At 37.5% G+C, this 23,766-nt stretch overlaps 2 protein-coding genes across 4 annotated transcripts in view; one reads left to right on the top strand and one right to left on the bottom strand.

Moving 5' to 3' along the window:
* HPS3 (HPS3 biogenesis of lysosomal organelles complex 2 subunit 1) overlaps nt 1–23,766 on the bottom strand; it is an 86,422-nt gene that overhangs the window by 3,025 nt on the left and 59,631 nt on the right. The window lies entirely within an intron of this gene.
* CP (ceruloplasmin) overlaps nt 1–23,766 on the top strand; it is a 62,889-nt gene that overhangs the window by 17,508 nt on the left and 21,615 nt on the right. For both annotated transcript variants that reach the window (XM_068546075.1, XM_068546074.1), the window contains exons 7-11: nt 1,197–1,336; nt 2,500–2,637; nt 3,674–3,888; nt 20,506–20,656; nt 22,938–23,150. In XM_068546075.1, coding sequence (XP_068402176.1) covers nt 1,197–1,336; nt 2,500–2,637; nt 3,674–3,888; nt 20,506–20,656; nt 22,938–23,150 — 857 coding nt within the window. The remainder of the gene's footprint in view (nt 1–1,196; nt 1,337–2,499; nt 2,638–3,673; nt 3,889–20,505; nt 20,657–22,937; nt 23,151–23,766) is intronic.

Raw genomic sequence — 23,766 nt, 5'->3', positions numbered from 1 at the left:
AGAAGGTAAAATGGAGAGAGACCTGCAGGGATGGTTGGTACCTCCACCCTGAGCTCCCCAGCCTGAGACATTCGTCCACAGATGTGGGTGGGGGCTGAAGCTCAGGCTTTGGAGGTTAGACCCGGGGAGAGCACTGGGTTTGGCTGCGCGAGGACAGCCTGAAGGCAGGGTGCCATCGTTGGGGGTTGCTCGAGGCGAGGGGCAGTACTGCCAAAGGAGCGTCTTTTCCCCCGAGCATGCGCTCTCAGGCCACAGGACGCTGCCTGCACGAGCTCCAGGGGTGGGGGCGGGCTGGGCCTCCGCCACCGAGAGAACCGGGAGCCAATCACCGCCTCCGCCCTCACAGGGCCGGGGGCGGCGGGGGGGGGGGGGGGGGGGGGCGGGTGGCACGCCGGTCACCACATCTGCACGCCCTCTATCCAGGGGATAAGGGCCAGCGCGTGCTGAGGAAAGAGGTAGAAGGCATCCCAAGTAAAAGTGGCCCTCGCACCAGAAAATAGTAAAACCGCACAAGCTACGCAGGGATACTCCTGCATATAAATAACCTTCCAAGACTACGGTAGGTAACGGCTTCTCCTAAACTCACAGAGTAAGAGGAATGTAAGCAAAATGAAGAAGTAGAGGAACCACTCCCAGTTAAAAGACCAGGAGAATTCCCCTGAAGGAACAAACAATGAAACAGACCTCTTCAGTCTAATAGACACCGAGTTCAAAAAGGAGGTAATGAAAATCCTGAAGCAATTAAGGAAGACTATTGACAGAAATGCAGATTACTGTAAACTGGGGAGAATACCAACTTTGTCGCATCGTCATGTGAGTTGCAGACAATAGATGAAAGCTTCTGAAGGCTAATATGCAACAAACAATAGTTACTGTATTTTTAGACATTTCATACTTTATTAAAAAGATTCTATTGCAGGACAATTGATTAACTGTCAGGGGTTGACATGGACCCTCTTGAAATTGTTTTCACTTCGCTTGAAAAAATAACATCTCTATGCCATGAGTCTCCACCCCTTAACTGAACATCCTTCTATAAGGTGCCTAGTACTATCTGCTCCCCTGAGGAGTATTTGGTAAATAATGGGTAATTTCTAAGCACAGGTCAGAATTTTTCTCTTCAGTTAGTATCCTATGTGACGACCTGACTCTGTTCTGCTTTCAACTCCAGAATTAAACCTTTTTTCTTTTGGCAGTGATTCAGAGGTATTTTTTGAACATGGTTCTACAAGAATTGGAGGCTCATATAAAAAGCTGGTTTATCGTGAGTACACAGATGGCTCCTTTACAAATCGAAAGGAGAGAGGCCCTGAAGAGGAACATCTTGGCATCCTGGGTGAGTTTGTGCAGAATACATATGACTAATGCACTCTTCCCCTGAGCTACAATCAACCTCAGAAAGAACAGAAGCTTCAGAACCTGTGGCATGATTTCTACGTATAAACTATGGACATGGAAGAGGAATCATCAATAAAATGCAGCAGCTAATTACTTTTCCAAATGTAAATTACCCCTAGTAAATCTTCATCATTAAAAGCCAGGCTGACTTCAAATGATTGATTTTTTTTTTTCTTCAAAGAGGTAAGGGGTTTGTGTGACTTTGTTTAAATAGACAGTAAAGCTATTAGTTTCCGCTTTTAGCCAAATGTACATTCCCTTAGAAATGAAATTCAGCTGCTAATGAGACAGGTTGGGTTTGTTTTCGAGCCTCCTGCAGGCTGCCCCCAGGCAGAGCCCAGAGACCTGTTCTTGCTCAGGCACTTGGGCAGAATAGCAAGTGAGTGGATTCAGACTGTCCTCACTCTTCACCTATTAGCGGTGTTACCTTTGAAAGTACTCAACTTTCTGTGCCTGTTCCCTTTCTGTAAAATGGGAACAATAATAACAATAGTCCCTACTTCATAAAGCTGTTGTAAGGATTAAATGAGTTAATTCACATAAACACTCAGAAGAGCACATAAGAAGCTCTCAGTAAGTATCATTTAATGTATTACATAAAGTATTTTTGTACTATATTTCTGTGTTTTTGTTCTATATTTAGTAATAATATTGATTTTGGTGATGGGAAATCCACAACAGTGGTGTTACTTTTCACAGCCAAGACAATTTAACTTACCCCCTTTGGGTGGTCAAGGTTTATGGCATTCTCCTGACTCTTGGGACAAATAACACACATCTGGTCCACAGAAAAATAGGGTGAGGAGAGTGTAGATACTCTGAATAGTATTTTATAGATGTATGAAGCTTGTGAACTAACTTGGATAAAAATGGTAACAAATTTCATTACCTGAAGTTAAGTAAGAAAGCCCCTCTCATCTTTTTCTGGTCTCCGCATGTCAAATTGATAATGGACTTTTTAAAAACCAAGCTTTCCATTTGCAACAATAAGCATGTTGCTTCCAGTGGTTCTTGCCAGAGGACAAGGCAAAGAAAACAACTGTCTTATGCATTCTGTATGCTATATATCAGGGAGGATAATAATTCTCTCTTTGTCCCTAGGTCCTGTCATTTCGGCAGAGGTGGGAGACACCATCAGAGTCACCTTCCATAACAAAGGAACATATCCCCTCAGTATTGAGCCGATTGGGGTGAGAGTCGATAAAAGCAACGAGGGCACGTACTACAGCTCAAGCAGAAGTGAGTACAACACTCTGTAACCAAACAATAATGTTTAATGACCTACTGTGCTGGCCACCCCCGGGAAAATTGTCCTGCAAAAACCAAAGGCAGGAACTTCTGAGGAAACTTCTCATATACCGTTCTCAGCATCATGCCAGGAAGCAAGTAAATCTCATCCTACCATTTCCAATATGTTTGTGGAATTTTATCCTACCTTAATTGGATGATTATTGATAATGCTGCTAGTAACTTATTTGGATTGCATCAATTATACATTTCCAGAGTTCTATTTGGGTGATTGTTAGATTTGAAAAATATTCTTGCAATTATAAGATTAGATTGTACATTCTAGAATATTTAAAAAATATAAAAAGGTGTAGCCAAAAATATTATCCATATTTCTATAGACAACCACTATTATATTTTTGTATGTCCTCCACTCTTTGATCTGTGTAAATAATAATTACATGTGTTTGAGATCATAGAATATAAATATACTTATCACTATAATTTTGTACCCAGAGTTTGCTTTCTTAGCACTATAAACATTTTATGAATATAATTTTAGTGATACAAAATATTCCATTACATGAAAGTATTCAGGCATTTTTGTATGTCAAGGCTGACAAATGAAGACCCTAGTCTGGGTCTCAGACTTCTTGTATCCTCACGTGGAGGAAGGGGCTAGGGAACTCTGTGGGATCTCTTTTGTCTGGGCACTAGTCCCACTCAGAAGGGCTCCACTCTCATGACCAAATTACCTCCTAAACACCACCTCGAACACCATCATATTGCACATTAGGATTCCAATATGTGAATTTTGGGGAAACATAAACATTCAGACTATAGCAGGCACCAATCTCAGACAGAGGTTTAGAGGAGACTTCCTGCAGAAAATTATTCCCATTTGTGACCTGACACTGGTAGGATTCCACTCTAATTCATAAAAGGAGCACAGAAGTGGGTTATCCTAGACTAAATGTAGTCTACTCCATGGCTCAAGTGATGACCTTAGAAAGCATACTTTACCTCTCCAGTGTGACCTTTCTTACAGGTGCGCCTCCTCCTTCAGCCTCCCATGTGGTACCCAAAGGAACATTCACCTATGAATGGACTGTCCCCAAAGAAGTAGGACCCACTTACAAAGACCCTGTCTGTCTAGCTAAGATGTATTATTCTGCTGTGGATCCCACCAAAGATATATTTACTGGGCTTATCGGGCCAATGAAAATATGCAGGAAAGGAAGTTTACTTGCAAATGGGAGACTGGTAAGTCCAATGAGGGAAAATGAAAATGATTTTCCAATCCCTTTGAATTATCATTATTATAAGGAAAATTCTGGGGTTTGAGGCAGTGAGGGTTCCACGCATAATGTTTATTGTAATTTCTTCTTAGGCTTATATCTATATTGTGCAGAGATTCTCTGGCTAACATGATTGTTCCAAGATGAGTTGGAAACAAGATTTTCCTTGGAATCCAAAGTCTATTATGATACCATTAGACTTCAACACACACATTTTTAAAAATCACCTATTAATGATAATAAGTCACTCAACATTCACTAAGGAAATATTGCTTAAAATATTTTTTATGTGGCAGCCTGGATGGGAGAGGAGTTTAGGGGAGAATGGATACATGTATATGTATGGCTGAGTTCCTTTGCTGTGCACCTGAAACTATCACAACATTGTTAATTGGCTATACTCCAATATAAAATAAAGTTAAAAAAAATGAAATGGGAAAATGACCCTTTGATCTAGAAATAGAAATCCCTAATCCCACCACTGTTTTTAGCTCTAAAATAAATATTTTAAAATGAATCTTTAAAAGAGAAAGATTCCTTTAAAAATGCATTCAATACAGTTATCACATCTTAAAGCATCATCATAATTCCTTAATATCATCAGATTTCCAATCAATGTTCACATTTTAATTGAACATTTGTCCTTTAATTGTTTCAAGTTTGTTGTGTGGATAGGCACTCAAATAATTACACACATTACAATCAGTTGATATGTTCCTCAAGATATTTTCTTGCGTTTTTCTGTTGCAAAAGTCTTTTATCCTGTAGAAGTTCTCACGTCTAGATTTTACTGATTGCATTCCTGTGGTGTCATCTAACACGTTTCTTTCTCTTTTACTCTATTTCCTATAAATCAGTGGCTAGATCTACAAGCTTGATCAGATTCAGGTTAGATTTTTTTTATTTTTTGCAATAGCACTTCATGTGTGGTACTGGGTACCTCGATCAAGGAGTATATAATGTATACTTGTCTCTCAGTCGGGGATGTTGTCAGCTATTGATAAACATTTCCTAGATTCATAAACTAATCAGGTGTTGCACAATAGTAATATTTTGATTCCATCATTCCTTCTGTGTTTATTAGCTACTATACTTGTATAAACAGAAACGTCTCTTATTGGACTATTTGGTTGCCCTGAGGTACGTGTTATATAAGAAAGGAATGACAAATGCTTGATTTTTTCCTTTTATTTACAAGTTTTAGAATTACTAGTTCTCTCCTAGCATACTTCAAAGGTTTTTAATAGTTTATTTTTAAGTACTATTGTAAACTGATGGATTTAAGCATATTTAGTATGCTTCAATTCATTGCTATTATACTTATTGACGCTCAAAATGTCCTATTTTTTGCCACTGGGGGACTTGCTCAGGTTGACTTCATTTTTACATGAACTTAGTAGTCTTTGAAGCTTCTTTGACTTCTAGTATAAAAAGCTATTTCAGGTTCATATTGTACATTTTCTGAGCCAGACCTGAAATCAGTCATTTCTCCCAAAAAGTCCTGGTTCTTTTCAGTAAGAAATTATTTTTAAAACTACAGTCAGGGCATTAGGGGTGCTCAGTGCTATTGGATTAATCGTTGTTCCTAAGCCTTTTCAGTGAGCAGAATTGAAAAAAACGTTTTTTAATATAATTCATCATGAGTTCATACTGATACTTTCTATTCAAATTCAGGTCTATGGATTTTGTTTGTTTGTTTGTTTGTTTACTTAACCTCATTGTTCTTATATCTGTATCTCCCTTCAGCTGCACTGAAAAAGCTGAGTTTTCAATAATACCAGCATAAATATGCACTCATTTCATCCCACAATATAGACACAACAGTCTCAGGATTACAATTACAACACTACAGCCAACAATATAATTACTGAAAACAGTTTTGCAGCCCTTTTTGTCTTTAGAGTGGATCCCACTAAGGATGTTCAGTCAAATTACAGATTTAAAGTCACTTGGAATAGTTCCTCCCTGTGGAGTTTTGCCACCCACTGGGTACACAGGTTTATTTATTTATTTATTTATTTATTTATTTATTTATTTTAATGTATTTATTTATTTTATTTTTTATTTTTTAGGGATTGCTTTTTAAACTGTAACATTATTTTATAATTATGTAAAACATTTACCTGACTCCAACATCATATCTACAAAAAGAAGCAGATTCAAAGAAATCTAGCATCTATCCTTTCTTCCCAGTCACCTATTCCCTCACTATAGATAACTTTTTAAAAGCTTTATTCTTTTATTTATTTTTCACTATTATTTTTATTAACTTTATTTTTTAGAGCACTTTAATGTTTACAGCAAAATTGAGGATAAAGTTCAGAGATTTCCCGTATACCTCTTACTCCCCCACACACGCCCTCCCCCAATATCAATATCCCCAACAAAGTAGATCCATGTATCCATCATTACAGTATCATACAGAGTATTTTCACTGCCCTAAAACTCCTCTGTGCTCCATCTATTTATCCCTTCCTTCCAACCCCCAACTCCTAGCAAACCCGGTCTTTTCACTCTCTCCAGAGTTTTGCCTTTTCCAGATTGTCATATAGTTAGAATCATACCATGTGTAGCCTTTTCAGATTGGCCTCTTTCACTTAATAATATGCATTTAAGTTTCCTCCAAGTCTTTTCATGGCTCAGTAGCTTATTTCTTTTTAACGATGAATAATACTCCATTGTCTGGACGTACTACAGTTTATCCATTCACCTACTGAAGAACATCTTGATTACTTCCAAGTTTTGGCAATTATGAATAAACCTGCTTTATGAATAAACATCCATATGAAGGTTTTTGTGTAGACATAAGTTTTCATTTCTTTTGGGGACATACCAAGGAACCCAATTGCTGGATTATATGGTAAGAGTATGTTTAGTTTTAAAAAAAAAACCTTACAAACTCTCTTCCAAAGTGGCTGTACCATTTTGCATTCCCACTAAAAGTGAATGTTAGAGTTCCCATTGCTCCACATTCTTGCCAGAATTTGGTGTTGTCATGTTCCAGATTTTGGCCATTCTAATAAGTGTGTAGTGGTATCTCGTTGTTTTAATGACATGTAACATAGAGCATCTTTTCAAGTGCTTGTTTGCCATCTGTACATTTGTCTGTTAAGGTCTTTCGCACATTTGTTAATTGGGTTGTTAATGTTGAGCTTTAAGGGTTCTTTTTATGTTTTGATAAACAGTCTTTTATTAGGTGTATCCTTTGTGAATATTTTCCTCCCAGTCTGTGGCTTGTCTTCTCATTCTCTTGACAATATTTTCTTCAGAGCATGGAATTTAATTTTAATAAAATCCAGTTTATCAATTCTTTCTTTCATAGATTGTGCCCTTGGTGTTGTATCTAAAAAGCTATTGCCATATCCAAAGCCATCTAGACTTTCTCCTATGTTATCTTCTAGGAGTTTTACAGTTTTGCACTTTACGTTTAGGTCTATGAGCCATTTTGAGTTAATTTTTGTGAAGAGTGTAAGGTCTATGTCTAGATTCATTTTTTTGCATGTGGATATCCATCTGTTATAGCACCATTTATTGAAAAGACTATCTTAGTTCCTTTGTCAGAGATCAGTTGACTAAATTTATGTGGCTGTTTCTTAGCTCTCTATTTTTTCTATTGATCTATTGATCTATTTTTTCACCAATACCACACTGTCTTGATTACTGGAGTGTTATAGTAAGGTTTGAAGTTGGGGAGTGTCAGTCCTCCAACTTCATTTTTCTTCAATATTGTGTTGGCTATTTTGGGCCTTTTGCCTCTCCAGGTTAACTTTAGAATCAGTTTGTAGACATCCACAAGTAATTTGCTGGGATTTTGATTCAGACTGCATTGAATCTATAGATCAAGTTGGGAAGAACTGAAACTTGGCAGTATTGAGTCTTCCTATCCATGAACAGTTATTTAGTTCTTTAATTTCATTCACCAGAGTTTTTCGTTTTCCTCATATAAGATCTTGTACATATTCTTTTAGATTTATAACTAAGTATTTCATTAGGAGGATGCTAATGTAAATGGTATTGTTTTTAATTTCAAATTCCACTTTTCATTGCTAGTATATATGAGATTGATTGACTTTTGTATATTAACCTTGCCTCCTGTAACCTTGCTATAATTGCTTATTAGTTACAGGAGTTACCTTGTCAATCCTTTTGGATTTTCTACATAGGTGATCATGTGATCTGTGAATAAAGACAGTTACTTTCTTTCTTCCCAATCTGTATACGTTTTATTTCCTTTTCTTGTCGTATTGCACTAGCTAAAACTTCCAGTATGATATTGAAAAGGAGTGATGAGAGGGGATATCCTTGTTTTGTACCTGATTTTAGTGGGAAAGCTTCTAGTTTCTCACCATTAAGTATTATCTTAGCAGTAGTTTTTTGGTAGATATTCTTTATCAAGTTGAGGAGTTCCCCCATTCTTATTTTACTAAGAGGTTTGTTTGTTTGTTTGTTTTGATAATGAATGGGTGTTGGATTTTGTCAAATGCTTTTTCTGTATCTATTGATATGACCACGTGACTTTCCTTCTTTAGCCTATTGATGTGATGGATCACATTAACTGATTTTTGAATGTTAAGCCAGGCTTGAATACCTGTGATAAATCCCACTTGGTCACGGTATAGTTCTTTTTATACATTTTCAGATTCTATTTGCTAATTTTTTTTAGGTATTTTACATCTATATTTATTAGAGTTATTCATCTCTAGTTTTTTTGTAATGTCTTTGTCTGGTCTTGGTATTAGAGTAATACCTGCTAGAATGAGATAAGAAGTATTCTCTCTGTTTTTGTCCTCTGATGGATTTAAAGAGAGTTGGTATAATTTCTTCCTTAAATATTTGGTAGAATTCACCAATGAACACTTCTGGGCTGTTCTGGAAGGTTACTAGCTATTGGTTCAATTTCTTTAGTAGATACAGGCCTATTCAGAGTGTCTATTTCTTCTTGTGTGTTTTAGCAAATTGTGTCTTTCAAGGAATTGATCCATTTCATGTAGGTTATCAAATTTATGGGCATAGATTTGTTCATAGTATTCCTTTATAATTCTTTTAATGTCCATAGGATCTGTAGTGATATCCCATATTTCATTTCTGATATTAGTAATTCGTGTTCTCTTTCTTTTTTTCTTAGTTAGCCTGACTAAAGACTGATTGATTTTATTGATCTTTTCCAATAATCAGCTTTTAGTTTCACTGATTTTTTTCTATTGATTTACTGTTTTCAATGTCATTGATTTCTTCTCTAATTCTTATTCTTTTATTTAAAGAATAAAAGAATTATTTTATTTATTTTATTTAAAAAACAAACGTGTGTGGGTATGTATTCATATTCTAACTTTCTTTTTTCACTTAACAATATAATCTGTAAGTCTTTATACTGTAATATATGGAAATATTCCTCATTCTTTTTTCCAGTGGATATTACTCCCTGGTGTAGACATGCCTCAGTTTATACAATCGGTCCACTATTTGGCAGGTGTTTGCACTCTTTCCAGTCTTTGCTCTTACAAATACATTGTAACAGGTAGCCTTGTTCATATGTCTCTTTGTATTTTGACAACATGTCCTTGGGATAAATTTGGTTCTGCTGGGGCAAAGGATAAACACATGTACTCTTTTGCTAGATATTGCCAAATTCCCTTCCATAGGAATTGTACCATTTTATACTCCCACCAGGTATGAGATTAGATTATCTGTTTTCCACAGTTCATAAGTGTATTATCAAATTTGGGGATTTTTACCAGTCTGATAGGACATAAACAGTACCTCTGTAATTTTAATTTGTGTTTCTCTTATTATTAGTTGTTGAACATTTTTTCAAGTCGTTAAGAACTATATTCACTTCTTTTCCATGAATTGTTCATAACTTTATCCCATTTTTCTATAAGGTTATTTTTCTTCACTGATTTAGAAGCTTTCTATATATTAGTTATAGAAAGTCTTTGAGATATTAGTTGTAAATATTTTTTATCTTAGTTTATCATTTGCCTTTATACTTTGCTTATGGATGTTGTTGTTTACCATGTGAAATTTTTATTTCTATCATCTTTTCCTTTATTGTTAATGGATTCCAAGTCATAGTTAAGAAAGTTTTCACAACTCTCAGGTTATAAAGGAATTCACCCATTCTGCCTTCAAGTACTTGTAAGGTTTCATTTTTCACTTTTAAGTCTCTGTTCCATTTAGAATTTATGCTGGTGTACAGTTAAGGAATAGATCAAATTTATCTTTTTCTAAATGGCTATCCAGTTATCTCAACACCATTTATTAAAAAGTCACACTTTAGGGGACTTCCCTGGTGGTCTAGTGGCTAAGACCCCGCACTCCCAATGCAGGGGCCTGGGTTTGATCCCTGTTCAGGGAACAAGATCCCACATACATGCCACAACTAAAGATCCCACACACCGCAACTAAGAGCCCAGTGGTCGCAATGAAGATCTTGCACGTGGCAATGAAGGTGCCGCTTGCCACAACTAAGACCTGACGCAGCCTAAATAAGTAAATTTTTTTAAAAAAAGTCACACTTTAGCCCATTGATTTAAATGCTCCCCTTTATCAGATACTAAATTTTCAAACACAATTGAGTCCATTTCTTGACTTTCTATTCTATTCCATTGTTCTCTATCTATTCATGCACCAATACCATACTATTATAATTACAGAGCCTCTATAATGTGTTTAAATGACTTGTAGCCATACCTCAAGGCACTTTTTTCATCATTTTAATGGCCATTTTTGCTTACTTATTCTTTCTAATGAAGCTTGTAAAAACTTACCCTGGCTCCAGAAAAAAAAAAAAAAAATCCTGAGAGTGTTTTATTGGGATTGTCTCAAATATACAAATTAAATTAGGAAAAACAGCCATTATTATAAAGTTGAGTAACCCTGCACAAGAACATATGTCTTTCCACTTGTTCAAGTCTACTTTTGTGTTTTTCAGGAGTATTTTATAGTTCCCCTTATATAGGTTTTGGATTTTTTTAAGTGTATGCCTAGATATTTTATTTTTATTTGTCTATTATAAACGGTAATGCCATCATTTAAAATTTTTAAATATGTTACTGAAAAAAAATGGTTTTCTACCTTTATTTTTTTTTAAAGATTTTTACAACCATTTTTTAAAATTTTATCTATTTATTTATTTGGCTGCATTGGGTCTTAGTTGTGGCATGCGGGATCTTTGTTGCGGCATGTGGGATCTTTTGTTGTGGTGCATGGGCTCTTCATTGTGGTGCATGAGCTTCTCTCTGGTTGTGGCGAACGGGCTCCAGAGAGCGCTGGCTCAGTAGTTGTGGCACGGGCTTAGTTGCCCCACTGCATGTGGGATCTTAGTTCTCCGACCAGGGATCAAACCCGTGTCCCCTGCATTGGAAGGCGTATTCTTAACCACTGGACCACCAGGGAAGTCCCTGGTTTTCTACCTTTAAATTCCATTCTTTTATCTTGTGCTTACCTTGGAAAGGAATAAAAGGAGACTAATGTTTATTGAACTCCGTTTAGGCACTTTGCACATTTTACTTCATTTAACCTTCACAGTAACCCAAGAGGCTAAGTATTGTTATCCCCATTTTTACAGAAGAGGAACTGATACTCAGTGAGTTGAGATTTAAAATGTGAGTTTTTTTCTCTACATATTTTGTTTTCTTCATTTGTCAAATGAAAGAGTCACAACACAGGAAGGTCTACAGGAACTATTAAAAGTCCTCATCCTGGGGACCTCCCTAGCAGTCCAGTGGTTAAGACTCTGCCTTTCCAATACAGGGAGTGCAGGTCTGATCCCTGGTCGGAGAGCTAAGATCCCACATGCTGCAAGGTGTGGCCAGAAAATTAAAAAAAAAAGTCCTTATCCTGGTTTTTTCACGTATTAGCCATGTGGCTTCAGATTGGATAAAATATTCAGAGTAAGTTAAATAGTTCCTTGTTTAGCGTCTGAGATCAATGAAAATATCTCTATTATTTTACCACTAAATATGACATTGGGTATTAGTTGTTACTTTTTATTCTATTTCTGGTTTGCTGGCACTGTGTTTTCTGTTTAAAATCACTTGAGCTGCTCAAAAAAAAAAAAAAAAAAACCAAAAATAAAAAAAAGTACTGTGCTAGGCACAGAATTCATTGGTAAATAAGACCTGCTCTAATAGAGTTTATATTCTAGTGTGTGGTGTAGCAGAGAGGAAGGGGCAAAGGGAGTGATGGCATGGAAAGGAGAGGAGATAAGCAAACAGAAAAAATAAAAATAACCTCAGAAAGTGATATGTGTTTTAAAAAAACAAAATAGGGTAATGTGATAGTGAATAGAAATTACAGTTTAGATAATGTGGAAGTATTATTTGAGGTGAGATCTAAATTTTAAAGAGGCAGCCTTGCAAAAATCTGAGGGAAACACAAAACGAACAGCTACTGCCAGAATGTCAAATTTTATAAAAATTTATTTTTAGATTTCCTTGAATTATTACCTATCTTTTCTCCTTTGACCAATAAGTGTGACCAAGTACATTAAGAATTTCCTATTGAACCAACCTTGCACTTCTGGGGAAAAAAATATTACTTTGAGCATGGTGTTTTTTTTAATATATTTCTGTGTTGAATTTGATAGTGTTTTATTTAGAATTTCTCATCTAAGCTATAAGTGATATTAGTTTAGCTTCTGTGTGCTTTTTTAGTGATATATCATAGTTGTACTATCTGCATTAAATAAATCGGGAAGAATTTTAATACCTTTACATTTTTATAAAGTTCTTTTGCTTTTTTTTTTTTTTTAAAGATTTATTTATTGATTGATTGATTACTATGTTGGGTCTTCGTTTCTGTGCTAGGGCTTCCTGTAGTTGTGGCAAGCGGGGGCTACTCTTCATCGTGGTGCGCGGGCCTCTCACTGTTGTGGCCTCTCTTGTTGCGGAGCACAGGCTCCAGACGCGCAGGCTCAGTAGTTGTGGCTCACGGGCCTAGTTGCTCCGCGGCATGTGGGATCTTCCCAGGCCAGGGCGCGAACCCGTGTCCCCTGCATTAGCAGGCAGACTCTCAACCACTGCGCCACCAAGGAAGCCCTCTTTTGCTTTTATTAACTCCTTTCTTCTTTTTATTTTCCTAAAATTTTCAGATATTTACAATATTTATTTTTATTTGGCTTTGCTCAAAATAAACATTTCAGACTCTCAGTTTATATGTTTAATTATATTCCATACATTATGACTTGTAGTGTTCTCATGGACATTACTTACTAAATTCTTAGAAATTCTATTTTGTTTCTTCTTTGATCTGAGTTATTTGGACAAAATATGATCTTTCTTTTTTTTTACTTTTTGTCCTTTTATGAGTAATTTTCAGTTTTGTTGCATTATAATTAGGAAATGTGACCTGTAAACTTTTCACTGAAGTTTTCTCTGCAGGTCAGTATGTAAGTGATTATAGAAGTTCCCTGCTGGAATCCTGACACATCTGAAAATGTCACTTTGTTGTGCTTTGCCTGTATAGAATTTTTCAATCATAATCTTTTCCCCAAAAAACGTAATTGCTACTCTAACTTCCTCTGACGTTTATTGTACTAGAGGAGTCCAATGTTCATGGTAACTTTTAAAATGGATTATTGTAGAAATTTGTCTCTCTGAAGTCCAAAAATTTTACCAGTACATTTTTAGTTATAGGTCTATATTACTAATTTTGTCTTGTTCTCAGTGAAGTTTTTGAATTTGAATACTCTAGTCTTTCCCCTTTATAGTGGTGAATATTTCCACCATTATTTATTATTATTATGTCTCACCCTTTTATAACTTCTCTCTAAAATCATTACTAGCTATATATTTTTCATCTTTGAATCTTTTCTTCTGACTTATGGGAGCTTTCTTAAGACCATCTGCATCATTGATTCAGTTATCTGCAGGATCTAACCTTCAGGTTAGTTGGATTTTTAAAATTTGATAAGCATGTTTTTCATCCAAAGAAATGATCTCAGGAAAAAGATATGCAATAATCTCTCAAGTTTTCTCTTCTTTAAGGGAATAAGTTTTCCTCAGGGATTCATATGCTTTGATTCTTTAGACCAATTGCCTTCTTGTCAACTACTGAATCATTCCATAGACCAGATAGCGTTCTTGCTTCCTTATTTTTCACCAGGGATAGGGGAAGGGGAAGTGAGAGTGTCCAAATGGCTGGAGATTGTGTGAATTCTTTTTCTTTTTTTGGAATTTTTGAATTTTATTTTATCTTTTTATACAGAGGGTTCTTATTACTTATCCATTTTAAACATATTAGTGTATATATGTCAATCCCAATCTCCCAATTCATCACACCACCAACCCCACCCCCCTGTGGCTTTCCCCCCTTGGTGTGCATACGTTTGTGCTCTACATCTGTGTCTCAATTTCTGTCCTGCAAACCGGTTCGTTTGTACCATTTTTCTAGGTTCCACATATATGCGATAATATACGATATTTGTTTTTCTCTTTCTGACTTACTTCACTCTGTATGACAGTCTCTAGATTCATCCACGTCTCTACAAATGACCCAATTTCGTTCCTTTTTATGGCTGAGTAATATTCCATTGTATATATGTACCACATCTTCTTTATCCACTCGTCTGTCGATGGGCATTTAGGTTGCTTCCATGACCTGGCTATTGTAAATAGTGCTGCAATGAACATTGGGGTGCATGTGTCTTTTTGAATTATGGTTTTCTCTGGGTATATGCCCAGTAGTGGGATTGCTGGATCATATGGTAATTCTATTTTTAGTTTCTTAAGGAACCTCCATACGGTTCTCCATAGTGGCTGTATCAATTTACATTCCCACCAACAGTGCAAGAGGGTTCCCTTTTCTCCACACCCTCTCCAGCATTTGTTGTTTGTAGATTTTCTGATGATGCCCATTCTAACTGGTGTGAGGTGATACCTCATTGTAGTTTTGATTTGCATTTCTATAATAATTAGTTATATTGAGCAGCTTTTCATGTGCTTCTTGCTCATCTGTATGTCTTCTTTGGAGAAATGTCTATTTAGGTCTTCTGCCCATTTTTTGATTGGGTTGTTTATTTTTTTAATATTGAGCTGCATGAGATGTTTATATATTTGGGAGGTTAATCCTTTGTCTGTTGACTCGTTTGCAAATATTTTCTCCCATTCTGAGGGTTGTCTTTTCGTCTTGTTTGTAGTTTCCTTTGCTTTGCAAAAGCTTTTAAGTTTCATTAGGTCCCATTTATTTATTTTTGTTTTCATTTCCATTACTCTAGGAGGTGGATCAAAAAAGATCTTGCTGTGATTTATGTCAAAGACTGTTTTTCCTATGTTTTCTTCTAAGAGTTTTATAGCGTCCGGTCTTACATTTAGGTCTCTAATCCATTTTGAGTTTATTTCTGTGTATGGTGTTAGGGAGTGTTCTAATTTCATTCTTTTACGTGTAGCTGTCCAGTTTCCCCAGCATGACTTATTGAAGAGACTGTCTTTTCTCCACTGTATATCCTTTTCTCCATTGTATATCCTCCTTTGCCATAGATTAGTTGACCATAGGTGCGTGGGTTTATCTCCGGGCTTTCTATCCTGTTCCATTGATCTATATTTCTGTTTTTGTGCCAGTACCATATTGTCTTGATTACTGTAGCTTTACTGGCTATTGTATATCTACTATACTACTGTAGATTACTGTAGTATAGTCTGAAGTCAGGGAGTCTGATTCCTCCAGCTCCATTTTTTTCCTTCAAGACTGCTTTGGCTATTCGGGGTCTTTTGTGTCTCCATACAAATTTTAAGATTTTTTGTTCTAGTTCTGTAAAAAATGCCATTGGTAATTTGATAGGGATTGCACTGAATCTCTGGATTGCTTTAGGTAGTATAGTCATTTTCACAATATTGATTCTTCCAATCCAAGAACATGGTATATCTCTCCATCTGTTGGTATCATCTTTAATTTCTTTCATCAGTGTCTTATAGTTTTCTGCATACAGGTCTTTTGCCTCCCTAGGTAGGTTTATTCCTAGGTATTTTATTCTTTTTGTTGCAATGGTAAATGGGAGTGTTTCCTTAATTTCTCTTTCAGATTTTTCATCATTAGTGTATAGGAATGCAAGACATTTCTGTGCATTAATTTTTCATCCTACAACTTTACCAGATTCATTGATTAGCTCTAGTAGTTTTCTGGTGGCATCTTTAGGATTCTCTATGTATAGTATCATGTCATCTGCAAACAGTGACAGTTTTACTTCTCCTTTTCCAATTTGTATTCCTTTCATTTCTTTTTCTTCTCTGATTGCCATGGCTAGGACTTCCAAAACTATGTTGAATAATAGTGGTTAGAGTGGACATCCTTGTCTTGTTCCTGATCTTAGAGGAAATGCTTTCAGTTTTTCACCATTGAGAATGATGTTTGCTGTGGGTCTGTTGTATATGGCCTTTATTATGTTGAGATAGGTTCCCTCTATGTCCACTTTCTGGAGAGTTTTTATCATAAATGGGTGTTGAATTTTGTCAAAAGATTTTTCTGCATCTATTGAGATGATCATATGGTTTTTATTTTTCAATTTGTTAATATGGTGTATCACACTGATTGATTTTCGTATATTGAAGAATCCTTGCATCCCTGGGATAAATCCCACTTGATCATGGTGTATGATCCTTTTAATGTGTTGTTGGATTCCGTTTGCTAGTATTTTGTTGAGGATTTTTGCATCTATGTTCATCAGTGATATTGGCCTGTAGTTTCCTTTCTTTGTGACAGGTTTGTCTGGTTTTGGTATCAGGGTGATGGTGGCCTCGTAGAATGAGTTGGGGAGTGTTCCTCCCTCTGCTATATTTTGGAAGAGTTTGAGAAGGATAGGTGTTAGCTCTTCTCTAAATGTTTGATAGAATTGGCCTGTGAAGGCATCTGGTTCTGGGCTTTTGTTTGATGGAAGATTTTTAATCGCAGGCTCAATTTCAGCACTTGTGATTGGTCTGTTTATATTTTCTATTTCTTCCTGGTTCAGTCTAGGAAGGTTGTGCTTTTCTAAGAATTTGTCCATTTCTTCCAGGTTGTCCATTTTATTGGCTTATAGCTGCTTGTAGTAATCTCTCATGATCCTTTGTATTTTTGCAGTGTCAGCTGTTATTTCTCCTTTTTTCATTTCTAATTCTATTGAGTCTTCTCCCTTTTTTTCTTAATGAGTCTGGCTAATGGTTTATCAATTGTGTTTATCTTCTCAAAGAACCAGCTTTTAGTTTTATTGATCTTTGCTATTGTTTTGTTTCTATTTCATTTATTTCTGCTCTGATCTTTATAATTTCTTTCCTTCTGCTAACTTTGGGTTTTGTTTGTTCTTCCTTCTCTAGTTCCTTTAGGTGTAGGTTAGATCGTTTATTTGAGATTTTTCTTGTTTCTTGAGGTAAGCTTGTATTGCTATAAACTTCCCTCTTAGAACTTCTTTTGCTGCATCCCATAGGTTTTGGGTCTTCGTGTTTTCATTGTCCTTTTTCTCTAGGTATTTTTTTGATTTCCTCTTTGATTTCTTCAGTGATCTCTTGGTTATTTAGTAATGTATTGTTTAGCCTCCATGTGTTTGTGTTTTTTATGTTTTTTTCCCTGTAATTGATTTCTAATCTCATAGCGTTGTGGTCAGAAAAGATGCTTGATATGATTTCAATTTTCTTAAATTTACTGAGTCTTTTGATTTGTGACCCAAGGTGTGATCTATCCTGGAGAATGTTCCATGTGCACTTGAGAAGAAAGTGTAATCTGCTGTTTTGGGATGGAATGTCCTATAAATATCAATTAAATCTATCTGGTCTGTTGTGTCATTTAAAGCTTCTGTTTCCTTATTAATTTTCTGTCTGGATGATCTGTCATCGGTGTAAGTGAGGTGTTAAAGTCCCCCACTATTATTGTGTTACTGTCGATTTCCTCTTTTAGAGCTGTTAGCAGTTGCCTATGTATTGAGGTGCTCCTATGTTGGGTGCATATATATTTATAATTGTTATATCTTCTTCTTGGATTGATCCCTTGATCATTATGTAGTGTCCTTCCTTGTCTCTTGTAACATTCTTTATTTTAAAGTCTATTTTGTCTGATATGAGTATTGCTACTCCAGCTTTCTTTTGATTTCCATTTGCATGGAATATCTTTTTCCATCCCCTCACTTTCAGTGTATATGTGTCCCTAGGTCTGAAGTGAGTCTCTTGTAGACAGCATATATATGGGTCTTGTTTTTGTATCCATTCAGCAAGCCTGTGTCTTTTGGTTGGAGCATTTAATCCATTCATGTTTAAGGTCATTATCAATATGTATGTTCCTATTACCATTTTCTTAATTGTTTTGGGTTGTTTTTGTAGGTCCTTTTCTTCTCTTGTGTTTCCCACTTAGAGAAGTTCCTTTAGCATTTGTTGTAGAGCTGTTTTGGCGGTGCTGAATTCTCTTAGCTTTTGCTTGTCTGTAAAGCTTTTGATTTCTCCATAGAATCTGAATGAGATCCTTGCCGGGTAGGGTAATCTTGGTTGTAGGTTCTTCCCTTTCCTCACTTTAAATATATCATGCCACTCCCTTCTGGCTTGTAGAGTTTCTGCTGAGAAATCAGCTGTTAACCTTATGGGAGTTCCCTTGTATGTTATTTGTCGTTTTTCCATTGCTGCTTTCAATAATTTTTCTTTGTGTTTAATTTTTTCCAATTTGATTACTATGTGTGTCAGCATGTTTCTCTTACGGTTTATCCTGTATAGACTCTCTGTGCTTCCTGGATTTGGATGGCTATTTCCTTTCCTATGTTAGGGAAGTTTTTGACTATACTCTCTTCAAATATTTTCTCGGGTCCTTTCTCTCTCTCTTCTCCTTCTGGGACCCCTATAATGTGAATGTTGTTGTGTTTAATGTTGTCCCAGAGGTCTCTTAGATGTCTTCATTTCTTTTCATTCTTTTTTCTTTATTCTGTTCAGCAGCAGTGAATTCCACCATTCTGTCTTCCAGGTCATTTATCCGTTCTTCTGCCTCAGTTATTCTTCTATTGATTCCTTCCAGTGTAGTTTCATTTCAGTTATTGTATTGTTCATCTGTTTGTTCTTTAATTCTTCTAGGTCTTAGTTAAACATTTCTTGCATCTTCTCGATATTTGCCTTCATTCTTTTTCTGAGGTCCTGGATCATCTTCACTATCATTATTCTGAATTCTTTTTCTGGAAGGTTGCCTATCTCCACTTCATTTAGTTGTTTTTCTGGGGTTTTTTCTTGTTCCTTCATTTGGTACATAGCCCTCTGCCTTTTCATCTTGTCTATCTTTCTGTGAGTGTGGTTTTTGTTCCACAGGCTGTAGGATTATAGTTCTTCTTGCTTCTGCTGTCTGCCCTCTGGTGGATGAGGCTATCTAAGAGGCTTTAGCAAGTTTCCTGATGGGAGGGACTGGTGGTGGGTAGAGCTGACTGTTGCTCTGTAGGCAGAGCTCAGTAAAACTAATCCGCTTGTCTGCTGGTGGGTGGGGCTGGGTTCCCTCCCTGTTGGTTGTTTGGCCTGAGGCGACCCAACACTGGAGCCTAAGTGGGCTCTTTGGTGGGACTAATGGCAGACTGTGGGAGGGCTCACGCCAAGGAGTACTTCCCAGAACTTCTGCTGCCAGTGTCCTTGTCCTCACAGTGAGGCATAGCCACCCCTCTGCCTCTGCAGGAGACCCTCCAACACTAGCAGGTAGGTCTGGTTCAGTCTCCTATGGGGTCCACTGCTCCTTCTCCTGGGTCCCAATGCACACACTACTTTGTGTGTGCCCTCCAAGAGTGGAGTCTTTGTTTCCCCCAGTCCTGTCAAAGTCCTGTAATCAAATCCTGCTAGCATTCAAAGTCTGATTTTAGGCATTCCTCCTCCCTTTGCCAGACCCCCAGGTTTGGAAGCCTGACATGGGGCTCAGAACCTTCACTCCAGTGGGTGGACTTCTGTGGTATAAGTGTTCTCCAGTTTGTGAGTCACCCACCCACCAGTTATGGGATTTGACTTTATTGTCATTGTGCCCCTCCTACCGTCTCACTGTGGCTTCTCCTTTGTCTTTGGATGTGGGGTATCTTTTTTGGTGAGTTCCAGTGTCTTCCTGTTGATGATTGTTCAGCAGTTAGTTGTGATTCCAGTGCTCTCACAAGAGGGAGTGAGAGCACCTCCTTCTACTCCGCCATCTTGAACCAATCTATGTGTGAATTCTTGTTTCAACTCACTTGAAGGCTATTTCTTCACTTAAGATGTATCTGCTTCCACCTGCTCTGCTTTACAGGAATTCTTTGAGCTTTCCTGACTGTGAATAGCACCTTCCCTAATTTCTAGCACAAGCACAAAACCCCTGCCCCAATTTAACAATTTGGGGGTGGGTTCAAGTGGAATTGGTAGAGCTGGCAGAAAGGCAGGGAGAGGAGAGTCAGAACTTTTAAGTGCAGAGAGAGGCTTAGATTATCGTGTTGAGCCAAAAATCTACTACGCAGATACCAATCAAAACTCTGGTGGTCAACAGGAGTATTTTGTGAACTCCATTTACAAAGAGGAATGGACACATCAGTTCTTGTCCTTCCTTTAGCATGTTTGTGCATAAATAGTATTGTATATATGGAAGTCTTTCTGCTTTACTTATTCTGTCTTCACCTCATTGTTCTTGTTTTGATTTACAGAAGGATGTAGACAAGGAGTTCTATTTGTTTCCTACAGTGTTTGATGAGAATGAGAGTTTACTCCTGGATGATAATATTAGAATGTTTACAACAGCACCTGATCAGGTGGATAAGGAAAATGAAGACTTTCAGGAATCTAATAAGATGCACTGTAAGTACTGCATTATCCACCAATATCAAGCTATTTCAGTGCTGCACATGTAATGCTTTTAATTAAATCAAAATACTAATAGCTTTGCCCATTGATTAATTTTCAATAAATGATTAAATACCATAGTGCTCTAAGGGTAATACTGTTGATTATTTAACATATAAGTCAATTGAAACTTTGTTTCACTTAATTCAGAATAATAAAACATACAATATATGCCAAGTAGATGCATGGTCCTTAAAATGTGGTCCCTGGGTCAGCCACCTCAGCATCACCCAGGTACTTGTTAGGAATGCAAATTCTTGGGCTCCAACTCTGACCTACTGAATCAGAAACTTTGGGTGTGGGGCTAGAAATCTGTGTTTAACAAATCCTCCAGGTTGTTCTGATATATGCTTAAATTTGAGAGCTACTGGATTGGATGCTTTTCTCATCTATGGCTTAATAATGACAGGCTCCTTTTATGATCTCTGCTCTCAAGAACTTCAGTGATTCTCATTCTTGACTACACGTAAGAATCCTCTAGGAGTTTTAACAAACTATTAAAACTATTTTTTAAATCCTCAGGACAACCTCCAGAGACTTTTATTTAATTGAAACAGCATCAGATTAACTCCTAGTGTAATTCTAAAATACAGTTAGAGGGACTTCCCTGGCGGTCCAGTGGTTAAGGCTCCGTGCTTCCACTGCAGAGGGCACGGGTTCAATCCCTGGTAGGGGAACTAAGATTTCGCATGACGAGGGCGTTGCCAAAAATAAACAAATGGTTGACTTATATGGTATGTGAATTGTATTTCAGTAAAGCTGTTAAAAATAAAATTTTAGGGGCTTCCCTGGTGGCGCAGTGGTTGAGAATCTGCCTGCCAATGCAGGGGACACGGGGTCGAGCCCTGGTCTGGGAAGATCCCACATGCTATGGAGCAACTAGGCCCGTGAGCCACAAGTGCTGAGCCTGCGTGTCTGGAGCCTGCACTCCACAACAGGAGAGGCCGTGATAGTGAGAGGCACCGCACCGCGATGAAGAGTGGCCCCCACTTGCCGCAACTAGAGAAAGCCCTCGCACAGAAACGAAGACCCAACACAGTCATAAATAAATAAATAAATAAAATTTTAAAAAATAAATAAAATTTTAAAAAAATAAATAAAATTTAAAAAAAAGAAATAAAATACAGTTAGAGTTTAGAGATAGTGAGCTGATCGATCATAATGTCCACGCCACTAATGGACAACATATGAAAATCACTGTAACTAGAAGGAAAAAACGTAAAGTTGTATTACAAACTGATGTTATTTTTTAAATTGGATTGATAATATTCACACCACCCACAATCTTTAAAATACTTCTTATGATTTTGCATTTTTGCATTTTGGAGGAGTCAAGAATATTATCTATTAAAAATAGCAGTGAGGGACTTCCCTGGTGGCGCAGTGGTTAAGAATCCGACTGCCAATGCAGGGGACACGGATTCAAGGCCTGGTCCGGGAGGATCCCACATGCCACAGAGCAGCTAAGCCCGTGTGCCACAACTACTGAGCCTGTGCTCTACAGCCCGTGAGCCACAACTACTGAGCCCGCGTGCCACAACTACTGAAGCCCGCACGCCTACAGCCCATGCTCCACAACAAGAGAAGCCACTGCAATGAGAAGCCCGCACACTGCAGCAAAGAGTAGCCCCCGCTGGCCACAACTAGAGAAAGCCCGTGCGCAGCAACGAAGACCCAACGCAACCAAAAATAAATAAATAAACAAACAAACAAACAAACAAACAAATAAATAAATAAATAAATAAATGGATCTATCAAACTGGATGGTAAAGTGAAAGAGTTATAAAAAAAAATAGTGGTGAGAGGAAACTTCCTGCATATACTCTTCCCTGTTATCCAAGATGAATCAGAGAATTTTCCATCTCGAGCAATGAACACATTCCCAGCCTACAGTGCCCAGGAAGAGCTGTTATTATGCACCCATTTTGGTGCTCACAGATATGGCCCTTGAGAGAACTGAGAAGTGACTCGCTGGGAAGAACAGTGAGATTCCCAGGGCCCAGAACGTCAGGAACCCTGCATTCAGCTCTACGCCTTTCAGCCAAGGCCTGCCTGGAAGTGCTGGGTACAGCAAGGAGTTGCAGAGACACTCCTGACACGTAAAGGGGTGGGCAGGCCTGAATGGATCTTTTAAAAATTAAATAAACCTAGTTGGCTCTGGAAAGTCTGGGAGGTTGTCATGAAGTAGGACATAAGATTAAACCACTTTCAAAATATCATTTCCCAACCTATACAGCCATGAATGGATTCATGTACGGGAATCAGCCTGGTCTCAATATGTGCCAAGGAGATTCGGTTGTGTGGTATTTATTCAGTGCCGGAAATGAGGTTGATGTACATGGGATATACTTTTCAGGAAACACTTATCTGTCAAGAGGAGAAAGGAGAGACACAGCAAACCTCTTCCCTCAAACAAGTCTGAGGCTCTTCATGCAGCCTGACACTGAAGGTATATTCCTTTAAAGTCAAGACAAGTTTCTGTTGGATCGATTTGTGTGGTTTCAGTTTAAAATTCTGTGTTGGATGATAAGCTCATCCCTTCCCCAAGCCTCCCAACTAGTCTTCCTTCCCTTGGAAGATATGTCTGGGCTATTGTCAGCTAAGTAAATGCCAGAGAGGTCCATTTCCTGTTTGTTGGGGGGAGGGAAGGGAGTGACAAAAGTGGACTGAGGTTTCTCCCATTTCCACCTAGTCAAGTCCTCAAGATGGTCTCCTTTTCAATTATGGGCCTTTAAAGATAGCTGGCAAATCAGACTAGAAAGGGAATGACTCCCACAAAGGCTTTGCATCTAAACTTTTTGTCATGTCTCTGTACCCTAGATGTAGTGTTGGCTTATTAGTTGTCTACAATTGAATAGGCTATATTAGAACTCTAGCCGTGCAAATTCAGAGGCACTGACAGAACCGTCTCTGAATGAGTAAAACAAACTAAAACAAAAAAGAATTTTAACCAAAACATGAAAATATGCTAACTTGCCTCAGGCTTAATTTGGTTCATTAGATGCCACTAAAACGCAGGACATGTTCAGTGTCACCTTTCCTTTATTAGGCAAATGTAAATACAA

Source organism: Eschrichtius robustus, chromosome 6 (assembly GCF_028021215.1).
Source record: "Eschrichtius robustus isolate mEscRob2 chromosome 6, mEscRob2.pri, whole genome shotgun sequence".
NCBI lineage: Eukaryota > Metazoa > Chordata > Mammalia > Artiodactyla > Eschrichtiidae > Eschrichtius > Eschrichtius robustus.
This window is presented reverse-complemented; position numbering and strand designations above follow the sequence as displayed.